Source organism: Taudactylus pleione, unplaced genomic scaffold (assembly GCF_031769625.1).
Source record: "Taudactylus pleione unplaced genomic scaffold, aTauple2 ptg000019l, whole genome shotgun sequence".
Lineage (NCBI taxonomy): Eukaryota > Metazoa > Chordata > Amphibia > Anura > Myobatrachidae > Taudactylus > Taudactylus pleione.
In genome coordinates this window covers 32,617,569-32,634,652 of record NW_028284421.1, presented here as the reverse complement: position 1 = coordinate 32,634,652, position 17,084 = coordinate 32,617,569, and the positions used below count along the sequence as shown (strand labels likewise).

Below are 17,084 nucleotides of genomic sequence, written 5' to 3'. Positions count from 1 at the left end.
TCCTCTCTCATGTCTAGGGCCACCCGAGACATCCAAAGAGGGATCCAACACCACATTGAGGTCCCCTCCCAAGATCAAGGGGCCATCTATCCAGGGTAATATAGTAGTGTATAAATTGGAGAAAAATTCTGCATTGGGACCTGTGGGTACATAGATGTTTGCCAGGGTGAACTTTTCGTTATTAATTATTACTTTCAATAGGAGATATCTCCCCTCCGGATCTACCTTTTCCTCCATGATACTATAGTTAAGAGATTTACTAAATAATGAGTACCCCACGTGTCTTAGTTGTGTATAACGCACTTCTATATTCTTTCAGCCATGTATCTTTTAAAGTGTTTGGATCAGTACAACGCCAATGTGTTTCCTGTAGGAAAACTATATCTGGTCGATATTTTTTGATATGACGCAACACTTTCTTGCGTTTAATCGGAGTGTTTAACCCCTCAACATTCCAAGAAAGTAGTGTGAGGTCTTTTTTAATTATTGTCGATTGAGCTGTTTGTGTCTGTAAACTTGCCATTATCCTACACCTTCAACAGGAAAATCTATAGAGAGAAAACATCTAGAGTCTCCCCAGCCTGTCCCAGTGAGCGAGCCAGAGAATTTGTGGAGAATAAAATAACATATCACTATACCAAACCAAAAAAGACCTGACAATTGTATTAATAATAAATCTGTAGTAAATATACAATCAATTTTTGAAAATTTTAACTGTACCCAAGTAGGCAGTTTAAAATACCACCTTAACAGATGAAACTCAACAAGATAAGGATTAAGAAACGAAAAATAATAAACAAGGAAACATTTTTGAGAGCTGTCAAAAGAGCCCTCCACAATACAATACAAACAAAATATCTCAAAAAGAGAACACCAGAATAAATGTAAACTTATACATTGTGAATATATGTAAAGATCATCAGAAAAAATAACAATACGATACTTATTATTTTCCTGAAGTAATAAGTCATTGTCATCCACGGAGGTATGAGGAAGAGGGGTGTCCATGGAGTTCACAAAATTCTGTGCAGCAATTGGTGAGTCCAGATAGTAGGGTTTACCATGATGTATAATGCGCAACTTAGCAGGATAGAGCAGGGCGAAGCGAACGCCCTTTGAAAAAAGCTCTTTACAAATTGGTGAAAACTCTCTCCGTCTGGAGGAGACTTGGAAAGAAAAATCTTGAAATAAAAGTCATTTAGATCCTTCATAGACCAGGTTAGATTTGCGATATGCCTCCAAAATTTTCATTTTGTCGAGATAATTCAATAATTTGAAAATGACTGGGCGTGGACGCTGTTGTGACTGCTGTCAATCGGGGCCTACTCGATGTGCTCTCTCAACCATTAACGGTGTAGTGTTAGAAGTTATTCCCAAAGTCTCAGGGAGCCAGATAGAAACCACTTCATGGATATCTCTGGGTTTTACTGATTCAGGGAGACCGATCTGACGCAAATTATTTTGTCTGTTCCGATTTTCTAGGTCTTCAACCTTTATCGTTTAGTGCTGCGATTGTGGAATCATGAGTGTGTAGCAATGTTTTGGCTTCATGGAGGTCATCCTCTAAAGTCGAAATACGATCCTCAGCTTCGGTTAGTCTCTTGGTGTGCTGGGCTAATTGGGCTGAGACTGCAGTAATGGCTTCCGTAAGTGGGGCCAACTTTATGTCTAGAAGAGGTGAGATGATATTAGAGATCTCTTTAGCTCTTTCTATAGACGGGACTATATTGATATCAAGCAGCGTATCCATAGAGTCGTCCTTTCCTGGTGACGATGAGGATAGAGAGATATCAGAGGCTGAGGCTGTCGACTTAGATCTGGTTGTCTGCGTCTGCGGATTTCAAGGGGGTTTGGGTGTTTTCTTAACAAATTTCTGAATATTCATTGTGATAAGATTCAGTAGTATAGAGCACAAATGTAGAAAAGTGGTGAGACTTAGATCAATGTAGTGATGAGTAAAGCTGCAATATTCAAGTTTCGCCACTAGATGGAGACAGCAGCCAAATAATCAGTTCAGGGATGTGCAGACAGTTCAGCCAGGCAGATCCTAAATCAGGTGAGAGAATCTTCTTAAATGCTGTCACACATGCACTATGACCAGAGATGAGTGTAGATCTCAGTAAAGCATACAACAGCACCCAACAGGTTCATATAGTGGGATTAATGAAGAAAAGTCACATATAATATAGCACTCACTGTACACTGTGCATATGTCTGCATGTTGACCAAGGAGCTCTCAGCACTTGTTTGTCTGTGACTGCCAATGGTGCAGTATAAGGCTCAGGGGTAATGGGGGCAGGCTCCAGCCACAGTGTAGGTGGTCTCCGGCAGCTCTGTAATAAGCCTATGGGTTTTTAAGTGGAGGAAGCCCAGGGGAGGTATGTGGGGAGAGAGTCCAGCCGCAAATTGCGGGCGGCACCACAGCTTTGTGTGGCTATATTCCGGCGGTGTAGTGCGCAGGGAGCCGGGGTTGCAGCCGCACTTGCCTGGCGGTATCCTGGGGACCTCCGCTGGAGATGGGGGTCCTAGTACCTGCACACACGGCAGGTAATTACCGCGGTACAGGCGCTGTAGCAGGGAGCTCCTTCAAAAGCGGCCAGTCCATTCGGCCCGCCCACCGGAAGTCTCGTGCTTAGTCATGGTTATCTCTAAAACCAGAACTGTTGGGGAGCCTTGAGGACCACGTTTGGGAACCTCTGTCCTAGAGTGATGAGGTTGTTGGTGATTATTGTAACCCCTTCAGCAAAAAATAACATAGATTGTTGTTTCATTCACTTGATATCCCTCTGCTATATTGCTCATAAGACCAGCTTTTCCCTTGGTTGACATGCTTTTACTCAAAATAAAAATAATTGATTTACTAGTGCAGAACCTAACTTAAAAGGATTTCTGCTTCAGGGTCCATAGGGGGTCCACAGGGTTGACCTTGGGGGTATAGGTTGGGAACCAAATCAGGGCACCACGCAGTTAAATCTTTTAGCCCCCAGGATGCACTGGGTCCACTCTCCCTATAACCCGCCCCCAAGCCAGAGGCACCTCAGTTTTAAGTTTGTGCCTGGCCAGAGTTGGGTCACCGTTATCGTAGGGGGGCTGATTATCAGCCCCTAAGCTTTGTTTATGAGTTAGTCTTTTTTATTGGTTTACTTTTTGACACTTCAGAGCGGCAGCGTCGGACTGTCCATAGGACATCCAAGCTGCCGCTCCATCACCCCGCAGGCGCTGAGACGCCAGTACAGATCTGGGGATCTCGGCGGGACCCCAGAGTCCTACCGAGACTCTGCGGGCGCCCAGGACTGCTGCCGGATCGACGGGGACAGGTAAGGTCGCGGGTCACCGCTTGCGGGGATCCGCAGATTTAAAATGCAGTCCGATGCCTCCGGTCACTGGGGACAGACCAGAGGCGCTGGCAGTGGCGGCGGGCCCTCCCCCATACCCCGCGTGTCCACTAGACCACCAGGGACTTTACAGGGGTTAATAGCCGGCCAGGGGAGGCAGCCTTCCCTGTTGTAGCGGCTCCTCCCCTCAGCTAAGCGCGCCTTCCAGTGCTATAGTCTGGAGTCACTGAGCTGCTTCCTCCGCGGTCCACGCTTCCTCTGAGGTCTGCAGGCGGCCATTATATTTCTATGGTGCAGGAAAGAACTCCTAGGACAGCAGTTGGTCCAGTCCCCCTGCGTACCTCACCGTTTGGGTATGTGTACACAGCGCTATAGCCTTCCCAGACACTGAATCTGGGCAGTTGATTGTAGTGCCATTTGCAGTATATTATATGTAATGTTTATGTATATATATTTCTGCATGGTATGTGACTTATGCTAGTGCTGACTGTGCTTTTTCTCTCACCTGTCAGTGTATATCTATCTCTTTTCTTTACAATCTGCCCTAATACAGGGTGGTTCTGAGACCTCACATATATACTTGTCAATATTTGTGAGGTTTGTCACATACTGTTGCGTGTTGCACATTTGCCATATTTTAGGTGAAACTGTGTGTTGCATACGCTGACAATGGGTCCCTGCAGCTAATCTTCGCGTCAGTCAGGACCAGTATAGCGCTGCTTAATATTTCCATGAAGATGGTTAGTCAGATAGGTCTGACCAGGAGAATAGGGCACGATGCTGCACCCATTTTTGCTATCCTGCAAGTCATGGACTACAGGTATTAGTGCGGAGGATTTGACTCAGAAAGGGTTATGTATGCGGCGCCATCTGGTGCCGGGCCCCTTACACGACCCACTTGGGCAGTTTGTTTCTCAGGATCCTGGCCTCCATGGCGGATCGCCTGGCGGCCCCCAATGTTGTCACTCCCTTGGGGTTACTTCAACATACTGCCTTTTCATCTCGGGGTATCTCGCAGTTTCTTACGGTTTACTCCTGTGACACAGACTATCGCTCCCTACCGGAGTTTTTCACAGAACATGAAAGTCCCTCTGGAATCACAACAGTCTGTCATTTCCCTTGCAGGGATTACCACCCTGGGTGGATGTCGTTTCTCCGAAATGGTGTAATAAACGCCCTGTGGTTACTTCCCAGTTTCCTCTGCCGTTTAACATAGGGTGAACTGGATGATGTATCGGGCTCCTTCCCTCTCACATGAGGGGGAGCCTAAGTGAAGTATTGTTATTATCCCTGCCTTGGTGCTGCCAGTCAGGTCCATCCTAGTTATAAAGAATGTTGAACCTGCACCTAAATTAAACACCCTCAGTTTAAGCATTAACGTGTCTTCCGTCTTTGACCAATGGGTGGATCTCATGGCGGGAGTCTGGCTATCGCCAGATAAAAGGTATCGCAAAAGAGTTTGGCCTCATGTTTCCCATTCCCTGAGGGTCATCACAAGTAATGGGAATTCCCCTCCTGGGGTGGATTTTCATATTACTCGTCTGATTACGAGCGTTACTACGCCTCCCATTCCTGCCTGGATGGATTCTACGGATCAGTAGGTGGTAACTTTGCCTGAAATCACTATACTCGCTTTCAGGGACTGTTGCCCGTCCTACCATGGCTATCGCATGGTTGGCTAATGCTATTGCATACTGGGCTGATGCATTTGTAAAGCTTTTTCCCTCCAACACTTCTAGATATCAAATGTTTTTTGTCGCTCACATAAAATATGCAGTTTTCATATGTGGGAGTAACTACGTTGGATGCCAGTCTCCTAACCCTCAAGGTTTCAGCTGCGACTGTATGCGCCGCCATACCCTATGGCTGCACTCTTGGAAAGCAGAGGTGCAGATACCATATATTGGGAACATCTTGTTTGGCCCTGACCTTGACATGATTGTAGCAACATTGGCAATATCACTAACGGCAAGATTTCCGCCTTCAGCTATACAAGGCCTCGGACTAAATCTGTTAAGTCTTTTTGTCCACAGGGTCAGCCTAAAAGCATGTTTTTTCCTAGGCTGTTGGCCTCCACAAGGGCCGCCATACCCGTACTGAGCAGACCTTTGCATGCAGATGCCCTGCTTCTACACCTAAGGATAAGCCTTCAGCCTGATGGGACAGGTCTTCATCTGGGGGATTCCAGAGTGAGATACCGACTTTTTCAGTTCGCCCAGTGCTGGTGTCACGGATGCTTGGGTAGGAGTTGTAGTCTCTCACGGGTACGCCCGCTCATTGCTCAGACGGCCTCCTCACATGTTTTGTTACACAGGCCCTTCTTCAGACCCGAACAGGGCCTTACAAATCCAGAAAGCTATACAGTCCTTGTGGTAAGCAGAGCTATTTATGCCAGCCCCACTATCTCAACGAGGGACTGGTTATTCTTCTTTCTTTCTGGTGCAGTGGCCGAATGGTCCTTATTGGCCTATCCTCTGTCTCAAATCCCTGAACCAGTTCCTAAAGGTGCCTGGGCTAAGGAGGAAACCCCTACGCTTCATCATCCGACATTTGGAACCTGGGGACTTTATGGTATCGCTGAATATTCAGGACACGTACCTCTAGAGCCCTCTCATCAGCATTCGCTCAGGTTTGCTGTGCCACAGCAACACTTGCAATTTTCAGGCTCTGCCCTTTGGACTATCCACAGCCCCACCGGAGTCTACCAGATTTATGGATTTTATGATAGCCCACCTGTTCAGTGTATCCGATTGCTCCAGTATCTAGACGGCCTCCTGCTCTTAGCAGGTTCACCAAGGTACTTTGAAGCCATTTCAAGTTAACCATTGCTTTCCTTCACAAGCACAAATGGTTAATCAACTGTGAAAAAGTCCTCCCTGAATCCCTCACAGGGTATGATTCATCTGGGAGCCCTGCAGGATTCTCAGAATCGGAGAATCCTTCTGACGTCAGATGAGATATCCACTCTTCATCTAAGAGTGCGCAAATGTCTCCACAATCGACAAGTGTCATTACACTCTGTAATGATGCAATATGCTCAATTCCATTCCAGGCCTTTGCACAAACTAATCCTCTCCAGTTGGAACTGGTTTCTCCATCGTATCACGGTTCAGACGATGATTCTTTCCGTAGGTGTGTCTGTCTCTATCTGGGTGGCTATGGCTATCTCATCTAGGGTAATCCTTACAACGGACGCCAGTCTCTGGGGCGCAGTGACCGGTCCGCACTCCTTTCGGGGCAGTTGGACGTCTGGTGATTCCGCCCTGCCAATGATCTTATTGGAACGTTAAGCTGTCTTGGGCCCTTGTTCTGGCCTAACACGTACTTCATGGTAAACCTGTAAAGGGTAAGTCCGATAATGTCACAACGGTGGCTTACATCTAGTAGACACTGGTAGTTTGGCAGCAATGACAGGAATGTCTCCTCCCAGCCTTCTCTGCAGTGTTCATTCCAGGAGTTCTCCATTGGGAAGCAGACTTCCTCAGTCGTCACGACGTGCATCCCGGGGACTGGTCTCTTCAAGAGAGGTTTCAGCTCCTAGTGACCAGAGGGGGCCTCCCAGAGGTGGTCCTCATGGTCTTCTGACTCTATCGCACACTGCCGGTGTTTGGGTCCAGAACTAGTGGTACTGAAGCAACCTGCGGTGACGCATTGTCAGTAAAGGGGAACTTCCACTTTGTGTACCTGTTTCCTCCGGTCTCCCTTCTTTCTCGAGGTCTTCGGAAGTTTCAATCGAGACGGAGGTACTTTCCTGCTGGTGGCTCCAGATTGCCGCAGATGTCACTGGTACTTAGATTTTCGGAGTCTCCCCATTGACACTACATTACTGCTGCTCCATATCCGGACCTGTTATCTACGGGTCCTTGCCTTTCCCTGGACCTGGATCGTTTGTCTTTGACTGCTTTCCTACTGTGGTCCTAAGGCTTCTCTGGCTCTGTCTTCATCAGGATGTTTAGAGCGTGTAGGCCAGCTTTTGCTGGGCTCTACCACAGAATGTGGCATACATAATTCTTATGGTATCGTACCTGTAGTTACGATCCTCAGGTGTTTAGGATTTCCAGAAGTTCTAGCATTCCTTCCAGCTGGCTTGGGTCTCTCCCTCCGCCTGGCCTTCCTGAAAGTGCGGGTCTCTGCACTGTCAGTATGGTTCGGATGTGGAATTGCTCCACTCTCGGGTATCCATATCCTCCTTCAAGGTGTTTTCTAAATTCTACCTCCCTTTATCCCCCCTAGGGGCTCCTTGGGATTTGGCAGTGATTCTTCGTGTCGTCCTGTGGCTTCCATTTGAACCACTAGTTTTGATAGCCTTTACGTGGTTTATGGCTTATGTCTTATGGCGTTTACATCTGCCAGGAGAGTGGCTTAATTGGGAGCGTTCTCATCTGGCTCCCTCTTATGGATATTTCACCAAGACAGGGTTGTGAGTCGCTCTTGCCCTGTGTTTCTTCGTAAAGTTTTTTTAAGTTCCATATTATTCAGGAACTTACTGTGCCTACATTTCAGTCTCCAGTCCACTCAGACGGGGTGCCCTCATTGACTGTGGTCCGGCCTCTCCGGATTTTCGTGGTCTGTTCAAATTACTTCAGGAAATCAGACTCCTTATTTGTAGTCTATGGATTTCACAGGAAAGGAGGGCCGGACGATAGACATTGGCTAGATGGCTTCATATGTCTATCTCAGGGGCCTACACATAGGAAGGGCTTTCTGTTTGTTGACACTACTTCTACTCGGCCACTCGTGGGCGGCTCGCTGTGGCGCCTCGGCTGTTCTGCCTTGCACGGTATCGACGTGGTCTTCTGTCCACACTTTTCTAAGGATCTATGCATTGGATTCCTTTGCCCCTCAGGATGCTTTCTTTGGGCGACGGATTCTCATCACAGGAGCGTCCCCACCCTTATAAGTACTGCTTTGGGACATCCCCAAGGTCAACCCTGTGGACCCCCTATAGATCCTGAAGAAGAAAATTAGAGAGATGGTAAGAACTTACCCTTGTTATCTCTTTCTTCAAAGTCCATAGGGTCCACAGGGCACCCGCCCTGAAGCACCTGGCTTCATAAGGGCTGTGTTACTGGTCACCGGTTTCCCATCTCCTTCTCTGTGAGTATGGTTCTTGAGTGTTCCAGTCTTCTCTCTCTTTCTTTCCTCCTCCGGCCACTGGCTACTTACAAACTGAGGTGCCTCTGGCTTGGGGGCGGGGTTATAGGGAGAGTGGACCCAGTGCATCCTGGGAGCTAAAAGCTTTAACTGCGTGGTGCCTGGATTTGGTTCCCAACCTATACCCCCAAGGTCAACCCTGGGGTACCCTATGGACTTCGAAGAAAGCGAGATAACAAGGGTAAGTTCTTACCATGTCTCTCATTATTCAGCCTTCAATACGTTACCTACTTTACATGTGCAAATGGCTTTGCTCTTCCACAGAACCATAGCTCAAAGGTTACATTTATTCCGTTAGAACTCTGTTTTATGTATTCTGTTAACATTACTTAGCTAGTTGCTGCCTTAGTAGTGCTGCTGCTGCAGGAGTAAACTGTACATAGTAAGGTTGGAAAAAAGAAACTGGTCAATGCTTTCAACCTTTTTATAAGCTTAACAGGTGAAACGAAACTCCCAGTGTGACAGCTGCCAGCTTAGCCAGATACAGGAAAACGTGGTGATCCATCACCCCCAAAATTTTGTTTGTGAATTTGCCATTGCCACCTCATGTGGTAATCGTACCACAGTTCACCTACCCTGACAGTAAAGATCCTGTCGTAATTGCTGACCCATGGTCTTCGGACCAAAGGGTTTTTTTTTTTTGGACTGACAACAGTCCCGTGGCTCTTGAATGGTGCCCGCCCCCTCGCAACTCTATAAATAGAGTATATGAGAATCTAGTCATTTTTGTCTCGCTTCCTCCCTATAGACGCACTGGTGTAATAACACAAAGTGCTGGTCCTGCCCACATCAATGACCTCCTCCTGATACCTTACCAATGATAGGGTCTGTCTGCGTGTGTGTGTGTCTGTGTGTGTGTGTGTACAGTATGTATGTATATGCGTTCGTGTTTGCAAAATATATATATATATATATATATATATATATATTTTACACACACATAGCCGGCCTCTAAGCAAATGCCTAGGGGCATTCCACGGCTCTGCTGCCGCTTCCGTGACGCTGCCCCCCCAGTGCCAGATTAAGGGAGGAGCGCTGGTGGTTAGTACCCCCAATGGATTGTGAAGCTACAGCCTGCGGCTCAGTGGAGGGAGGAAGGGAGGACATAGCCGCATCCTGGGTCCTTAAACTTGGAGCTTGAAATTACATCTGTTCTCTGAAGAGAAGAACGTGCATAGTCTGTCAGCTAGGAAAAGTAAGACAGGCTGTATAGTTTTTTTTTTTTTTATTGAATTTGAAGGGTCCTATGTGTACAGAATATATATATATATATATATATATATATATATATAATATGTGTAGAAAGGGAAAGGCGGCACTCACAGGTCTGATGAAATGAAAATCAAACTTGACAACTGTGTCTGCCTTGTTCAACGTTTCAGTCTCACATGACTTTTATCAAGAACATGAGTGTTCTTGATAAGTCATGTGAGACTGAAACGTTGAACAAGGCAGACACAGTTGTCAAGTTTGATTTTCATTTCATCAGACCTGTGAGTGCTGCCTTTCCCTTTCTACATATGTAAGTGGGTGTTCAATTGAACTTCCAGGAAGGCACCAAGGCAAGTAATTTTATTTTGCATTTATGTGGAGTGCCAGCCATTTGACATATATATATATATATATATATATATATATATATATATATATATATAATGTATGTATGTGGCACCCCACCAACACCCTGTGTTCCTGCTCAGGCTGATGTGCCTCTATGAAAATGTAAAATATTAATGTGACTCCTGCCATTGTCTAATATAGGGCATGATTTAACTGGTTTCATTAAGGTTCAGGGACTATTTGCACTGCTTCCTCAGCGGTGGTGGACGTTAGGGGACCAGTGAGTACTGTGGCAGGCTCAAGGATTTGAACTTGAGAAAAATGGCAGTTGGTGTGGGCAGTTGGTGAGGTAGCTGGACAGGAGAAGGGGCTGCGCTGCCTTGATGCTTATCTGAGGGCTGCGGCCGTACTCCGGGACAAGCAGCGGAGGTCTCTGAGGCGGGGAACATCCGGTGGGACCAAGCTTTGTCATCCGGGGAGGTTCCTGAGAACAATCAGCATAAGAGGGGTGTGTCGGACGACCCCTAAGGGAGTTCCTTAGGCGGAGCTGCGGAAATAGAGAGACTGAGCTTGTAAAGGAGCCGGAGGTTGAGAGCTGATACTGGAGGGGTAAGAAAACTGCTGCAACCTCCCAAATAGACACTCAGTGACATTAGCGCCTATTAACTGGAGGCCTACAGTTGTCCACCATTACATATGCACAGCAGTCCCGTCAGAGATGAGTGTGGGGTTTATAGACTGCATTCATAATAGTAAGAGTAACCCCCTGATACCGCATAGTGGAGGTTAGGTACAACAGTTACCAGCAGCGTTAGGGCGACACCTCACTGCCAGCACCTGTAATACTATGAACTAAGGTTGCTAAGCAGAGAAGCAACTGACTGTAACACCAACACCATCGCAGCAGGATCATTTACAGAGGATTACAGTGTTTCATTAAATACAGACAAGTACTGTAGCTGGAGCAGTTTAAGAACTGTTCTTCATATCCCGGGCAATGAAGGGTGCACCCTATTAACTATTTCAGCGCTGAACTAGCATTGTATGAGACATGTAAAGTGCAGTAGTGTGAGGAAAACATTTTCCTAAAAAGGTGTATAGAAAATACAAGTTTGCAATTGTATTCTTGATGTAAACTTATCCGTTTATCATACTCACGTGAGGTTGTTTGTATATATTTTAGAGATGTTAAGGGAATTGCAAAATTAGTCATTTGATAATCGCCACTAGAGAATACTTACCCATTTATAGTTTGCAGGTTCGAAGTCCAGAGTTTGCTAATGATCTGCAGGTTCCTGAAAAATAAAATAAACAAGAGTGTTAATGTGTGTGTTACTGTCTACTGAAATGCATCGTTGATATATGAATATTGCCAAGTGTTTTTGTTCTTGCAAAGTATAATAAACATAAGAAAGTATTCACTATTGCCATCTTTACTACTATACTATATTGTATGATTACATTGTGAACAAACCCATAGTATAGGGTGTATATATATATATATATATACACATACACACACACACACACACACACACACACGAAGACCCCTGTACCAGGTGGCACTCAGCGGGCTTCCAAAAAAGTAAACAGATTTTAATCCATAGATCGGCATTTCAAGACCTGCACAGTCTTTTCATCAGGATATACATTACATGAACAAAGTAAAAGTAAGCTTTCCTATATACCCAAGTGTGTCAAAGAAAAAAACTAGCACCGGCTGCTTTCCGTGGCCAGCGTCGTCTCGTGGAGCGCAGGGTCCGTGACCTCATCACACTGCGTCTAGACCAGCAGGGAGATCCCAGCGTTGTCTGGGAGACGGTAACCAGACAATAGTAAACAGATTGACTCTAAACCAGAGTATGCAATGTCCAGGGCTGCGGACCTCTGCTGATCGCTGAGCGAACAACTGTGGAAAGCAAACACATAGATTATTTATACTAGACAGCGCTCAAACATAAAAACAAAACTAGTAAATATAGCAAGGCACAGGTAAAGAATGTAATTATAGCGCAGTCAAGCGGAACCAGGTATATATATCAGTAAAACCCAGGTCTTAAACATATAAATGTTCAAAGTGGTCAATACTGAGATAAATCGGCATTAAAGCCCACAATATATAGGACAATTATAAACATAAATTCAAAGGCAGTTTTTCGTTAAGTCCACCAGGGGATACTGTATTCAGGGAAAAAATCCAACGTGCTTCCCTGATTGAGAGCAATTTTGCTCTATCTCCTCCTCGCTTCAATGGGGGTATGTGATCGATGATTTTGTAGTTCAAATCCTTTAATTGATGCCTTGCTTCACTGAAGTGTCTGGCCACTGGTTGCTCACTTGCTTTACCCTCAATGGCCTCTTTAATAGCCGACCGATGGAGGGCCATCCTCTCCTTGAACATTCTGATAGTTTGTCCGATATAACACAATCCGCACGGGCAAGTTATCATATATACTACAAAGCTAGTTGAACAAGTGACCACGTTTGATGTTAAACACTCTACCCGTATGTGGGTGTTTAAACGTAGAACCCATCTCCAAGTATTTGCATGTGGTGCATGAAATGCACCTATAGTATCCAGGTTCTTTTGTAAAGGTGAATTCATTCTTCCGTTTGAAGGGAGTTATGTCACTCTTCACCAAAATGTCTTTGAGATTTCTGCCCCGTCTGTAACTTACCAGATCACCGAGCTAGCCAGCGTATATTCTGTAATCAGGGGGATCTTATCCCTAGAGTCACGTATAGTCGTACTGTTCAATAGAGTAGACCTTGACATTTGTAGTACTTCTTTTTTTTGTTTCAGTAATGTCTGTTTGTTGTATCCTCTTTTTTCAAACTTAGTGACAATCTGATCTAATTCCTTTTCCTTTCCATATATATATATATATATATATAGAGAGAGAGAGAGAGATATATATATATAATATATAGATAGATAGATAATATAGCCAAACTGCCCAGCACTCCTTTGATTTACATGATGCAGCATGGAACCCGATCACTAAAGATCCCAACGGGGGAGGTAAGTAGCCTAACCCTCCACCTCTCCCCTACCAACCCTCCCTTAGTGGCGTCTAACCCTAACCTCTCCCATGGTGGTGCCTAACCCTAACCCCCTCTCCCCGTAGCCTAACCCTCCCCGGGGGGGTGCCTATCCCTAATGTCCCCCCAGGGGTGCTTAAACCAAACCTCCCCATCCCCAGGGAAGCAAACCTACTTACCCAGGTTTGAACGTTCGGAAGTCTGACATTCGGGATGCCAACGCCGGTATCATGATCTCCTTCGGCATATTGACGTTGGCATTATGCCGGAGGCAGGATTCCGGCATCTGTATATTGACGGCCGACATCCCTTCTGCCGGCAATATAACTTCATCCGCGTATAAACACTTAGATTGCTGGTGGGATTTTCTGCTAGGGGGCACCAGTCAAAATTTTGCCTAGGTAACCAAATTGGCTAGGACCGGCTGTATATATAAGTACATTCACTCACACATATATACAAGGAAACCACCCCCTTTATGAATTCCACATTTGCCACTACCTCTAAAGTGCCCTTTTCTTCCCAAATAAGATGTTTACCTTTCCATTCTCTTTGTTAGTGACATTACCTGCCTCTGAAACCTCTCCAGTTCTTCTATGTCCTTTTGACAGAATGGGTATACTTCGCTAACCTGTCAGGGGGTTTTCACATTTTTTTTTTGTTCGTTTGGGGTTTTCCTGATCGTCAGTAACCTGCTATTACTGATCACTGCTACCAGACCAAATGCAGGAATTTGCTGTCTGTAATTGTGCACTACTTTGGTACCTTGCATGTGGCACTTTTACTTTGGGTTCTGAATATATTTTGCCATTGCATAGTCATGTGTCGATAAAAAAGCAAGCTATCATTGCTATCAGTAATGTTTTGAAAGTGCCATTCAAAAATATTTCCAAGGGTCGGCTGCCCTGAATAGCATAATGCTATATATAGCACATGGATTCCCTTGTGCATGGTAGTCAGTCATATTTTCTGAAAGCCTATCCTTCAGCAACCACACGAATCCAGCTGCAGTTATCTAGGGTGATCAAGAACTATCTGATCCGGATTAATTTAATTGTGAGAATCAAGTCTGCATCCTTTCCAAATGTATATATGTGTAGGCTATATATGTGCATATGTATGTGTTCTGCTAATTTATGCAAATTGAACATGTTTTACATCTCCGTTTATCTAGGTGATTTTTCGGTTTGCTCTGGGTTTATTTAAATATAAAGAAGAGGAGATTCTGAAGCTGCAAGACTCAATGTCCATCTTTAAGTATCTGCGTTATTTCAGTAGGACTATACTGGATGCAAGGTATGCTGAATTCTGGAACTGTATGAGACCTACAAGTTACCTAAAGTAACAGCTAATACTACTTCAGTAAAGTACTGAAAGAGCAACATCTGAAGTATTGGGGTATCTGTTGCCTCATTATAAATATTCATAAACCAAATTGAAGTTAAAACAGTCGCCCAGCTGACTGTCTCTAAGAGCGAGGTTCCACGGGTTATTTGCCAGGCAAACCTCCTTGGTTTTGCTGTTACCCAAGCAAATATGAGCAAGGTTTTCCTCCTGTAATAACCCTATATGTGAACCTCACAGCTAATTGATTCTCCCAGTTAGTGCAGATACTCCCAGTTAGTGCTGACTTTCGATGGTAAGATGAAATTCACATGAGGGAAGTATATTGGGGCCTATTGACAGACAAGAGCATAGTACAGATATGTAGGAAGGTTTGATACAGCACAGCTTCTAGGTAAATGTTGTGCTTACACGACCCCCTCCCTGCTGAGGACCATGATATTCCAGAGACATTTTCAAAAATGTCCACTTTTCCAGAAGCATATTAATGGGCAGCTATATTTTTTTGTATCCACGCTGGTAAAAGGCTTTTATTTTATATAGATATTTCTTCTTGGGCCATAGGGCTCCACAGGGAGATAATGAGGTGTAGGTGGTACTTGGAGGACCGGACAAAAACAGCAAAGCTTTTTTTCTATCCCAGGATGCTCCAGTCCTTCCCCCTCAGTTTCGTTGGTGTCCGGCAGGAGCTGGATCACCTTTAGAACAGTGGGGCTGCAGCCCAAGCTTATTTTTATGATTTATTTTAATTAAAATTTTTAATACAAAGCAAGCAGCATTAGACTGTCCTCTGGACGTCTGCACTGCTGCTCCATCACCCATCCGCGGCTCCGCAACTCCAGCCCTCGGCTAGGTACTCTCGGCAGGGCCCTGGGGGGGACCTAACTAGCAGGGCTCCTCGGACCCCAGACTGCAGCCGGGACTCAAGGAGACAGGTAAGGTGGGAACCCGCTTCTTTGCGCAGTCTTACCTCCAGTCTACATTAGCACCTCCGGTTTGTCTACTGAGACACTGGTTCGCCTGGGACTTCACTAGACCACCAGGGCCTAACTTTATATTGCCGCAGGGAATAGCTGAGGCCATGGACCTGGTGGTTGATGTCTGCATAGGGGAGAAGGTCCTCATCCTCCGCCTACATCAGAGACTCACGGAACCCATTTTGTGCATCAGGTCTCCAGGGACGCTGGGTCCAGTCTCCCTGTATACCTCTCCCAGGTGCCAGGTTATACAGCGCTATTTCCTACCAGTCACTGCGGTCTGTATAGTTGAATTTAGTGCCCACTCCAGTTATATTGTATGCTCTGCATTGTATGTGACTTGTGCTAGCGCTGCTGTCTGTTTATTTTTCTCAACTGTCAGCTTATACCTTTCCCTTTCTTTCATTATAATCCTGGAATACTGAGGTATAAGGGGGTTCATTGTACCTCACATCTACCTATATTTGTGAGGGCTATCACATATTGTATATCTGTGGTGCGCACTACACTCTGCCATATTGTGTGCTACATTATACTTGCAGCTATGTCTAGCAAAGGCAAGAATAACAAGCAGCCTGCTGCTCCTGCTCTTGTGTCTTGCAAGTAATGTTTAACAGGCTCAGCTTCAGAGGATCTCATTCAAGATGATCTGTGTGCATCTTGTTATATGGCACCTGGCCCATCAGCCCCTGCATCCTCTCCTCAAGGCCCCCTGGGCTTCTTTTTCACAGGTGTTGGCAAAAATTGCGGACCACCTAGCGGTCCCTGTGGTAGCTCCCCTTATGGGCTAGCCACAGCAGGTACTCCCTGCAAATGCTTTGTCTCCCCCATGGGTAGACATACTTTCTATGTGTGGCTACCTCTACAGCCTTTCAACAAATGGAAGGAGAAACCCTTACCTAGAAAACCTACTAAGCGTGCTGTGTTATCTTTCCAGTCCACCAAGCTGTCAGATTCTAAGTTATTACCTGGGGAGGCAGAAGACGCAGACCTCTCTCACTCTGACTCCCCCCTCGGGAGAGGAGGAGCCCCCCCTCTAAATTGAATATATCTGCACTTGAGAGAGCTGTAAAATCTATTCTTCAAATAAAAGAGGTCGTACCCACTCCTAAGGCAAAAGAGCCACTATTTAAGCGACAGATGGTAGTTTTGCCAGAGTTTCCTCACTCTGATCAGCTATCTGATCATGTGTGTGAAGCATAGAATATGCCAAGTATAAGATTTCAGCTGTGTAAACGCTTGGTTTCCTTTTACCCTCTTCCAGCTACTGATTGCACTAAATGGGAAGTTTCCACTGCAGTGGATTCCCATGTGACACGCCTAGTTAGGAATGCTACCTTACCTATGCATACTGCAACCTCCTTAAAGGAGACTACGGATAGAAGGAGCTTGCCTGAAATCTATATACTCTCTTACAGGAGCTATTACTCGTACTGCCAGGGCTACGGCCTGGGTGGCAAAAGCCATTGAGAGTTGGGCAGAGGCCCTGATTCAGAGCCGGACGGTCTGACAGAGCGCTCGCTCTGAATCAGGGCCTTCTTCTACCTTTTGGAGCGGCCTTCTGGCCGCTCGCATAGCCGTGGGTGATCACCCACAGCTATAGCGAGTGGCCAAAAATATGGTCGCGATGGTCAAGACCTGCGGTAGGGTCTCGCTGCTGCAAGCCCTTGAG

The 17,084-nt window shown here is 45.7% G+C and overlaps 1 protein-coding gene across 1 annotated transcript in view; it reads left to right on the top strand.

The window, feature by feature from the left end:
• TBC1D2B (TBC1 domain family member 2B) overlaps positions 1–17,084 on the top strand; it is a 104,317-nt gene that overhangs the window by 75,509 nt on the left and 11,724 nt on the right. Inside the window, exon 12 of the mRNA XM_088446649.1 lies at positions 14,266–14,387. Coding sequence (XP_088302775.1) covers positions 14,266–14,387 — 122 coding nt within the window. The remainder of the gene's footprint in view (positions 1–14,265; positions 14,388–17,084) is intronic.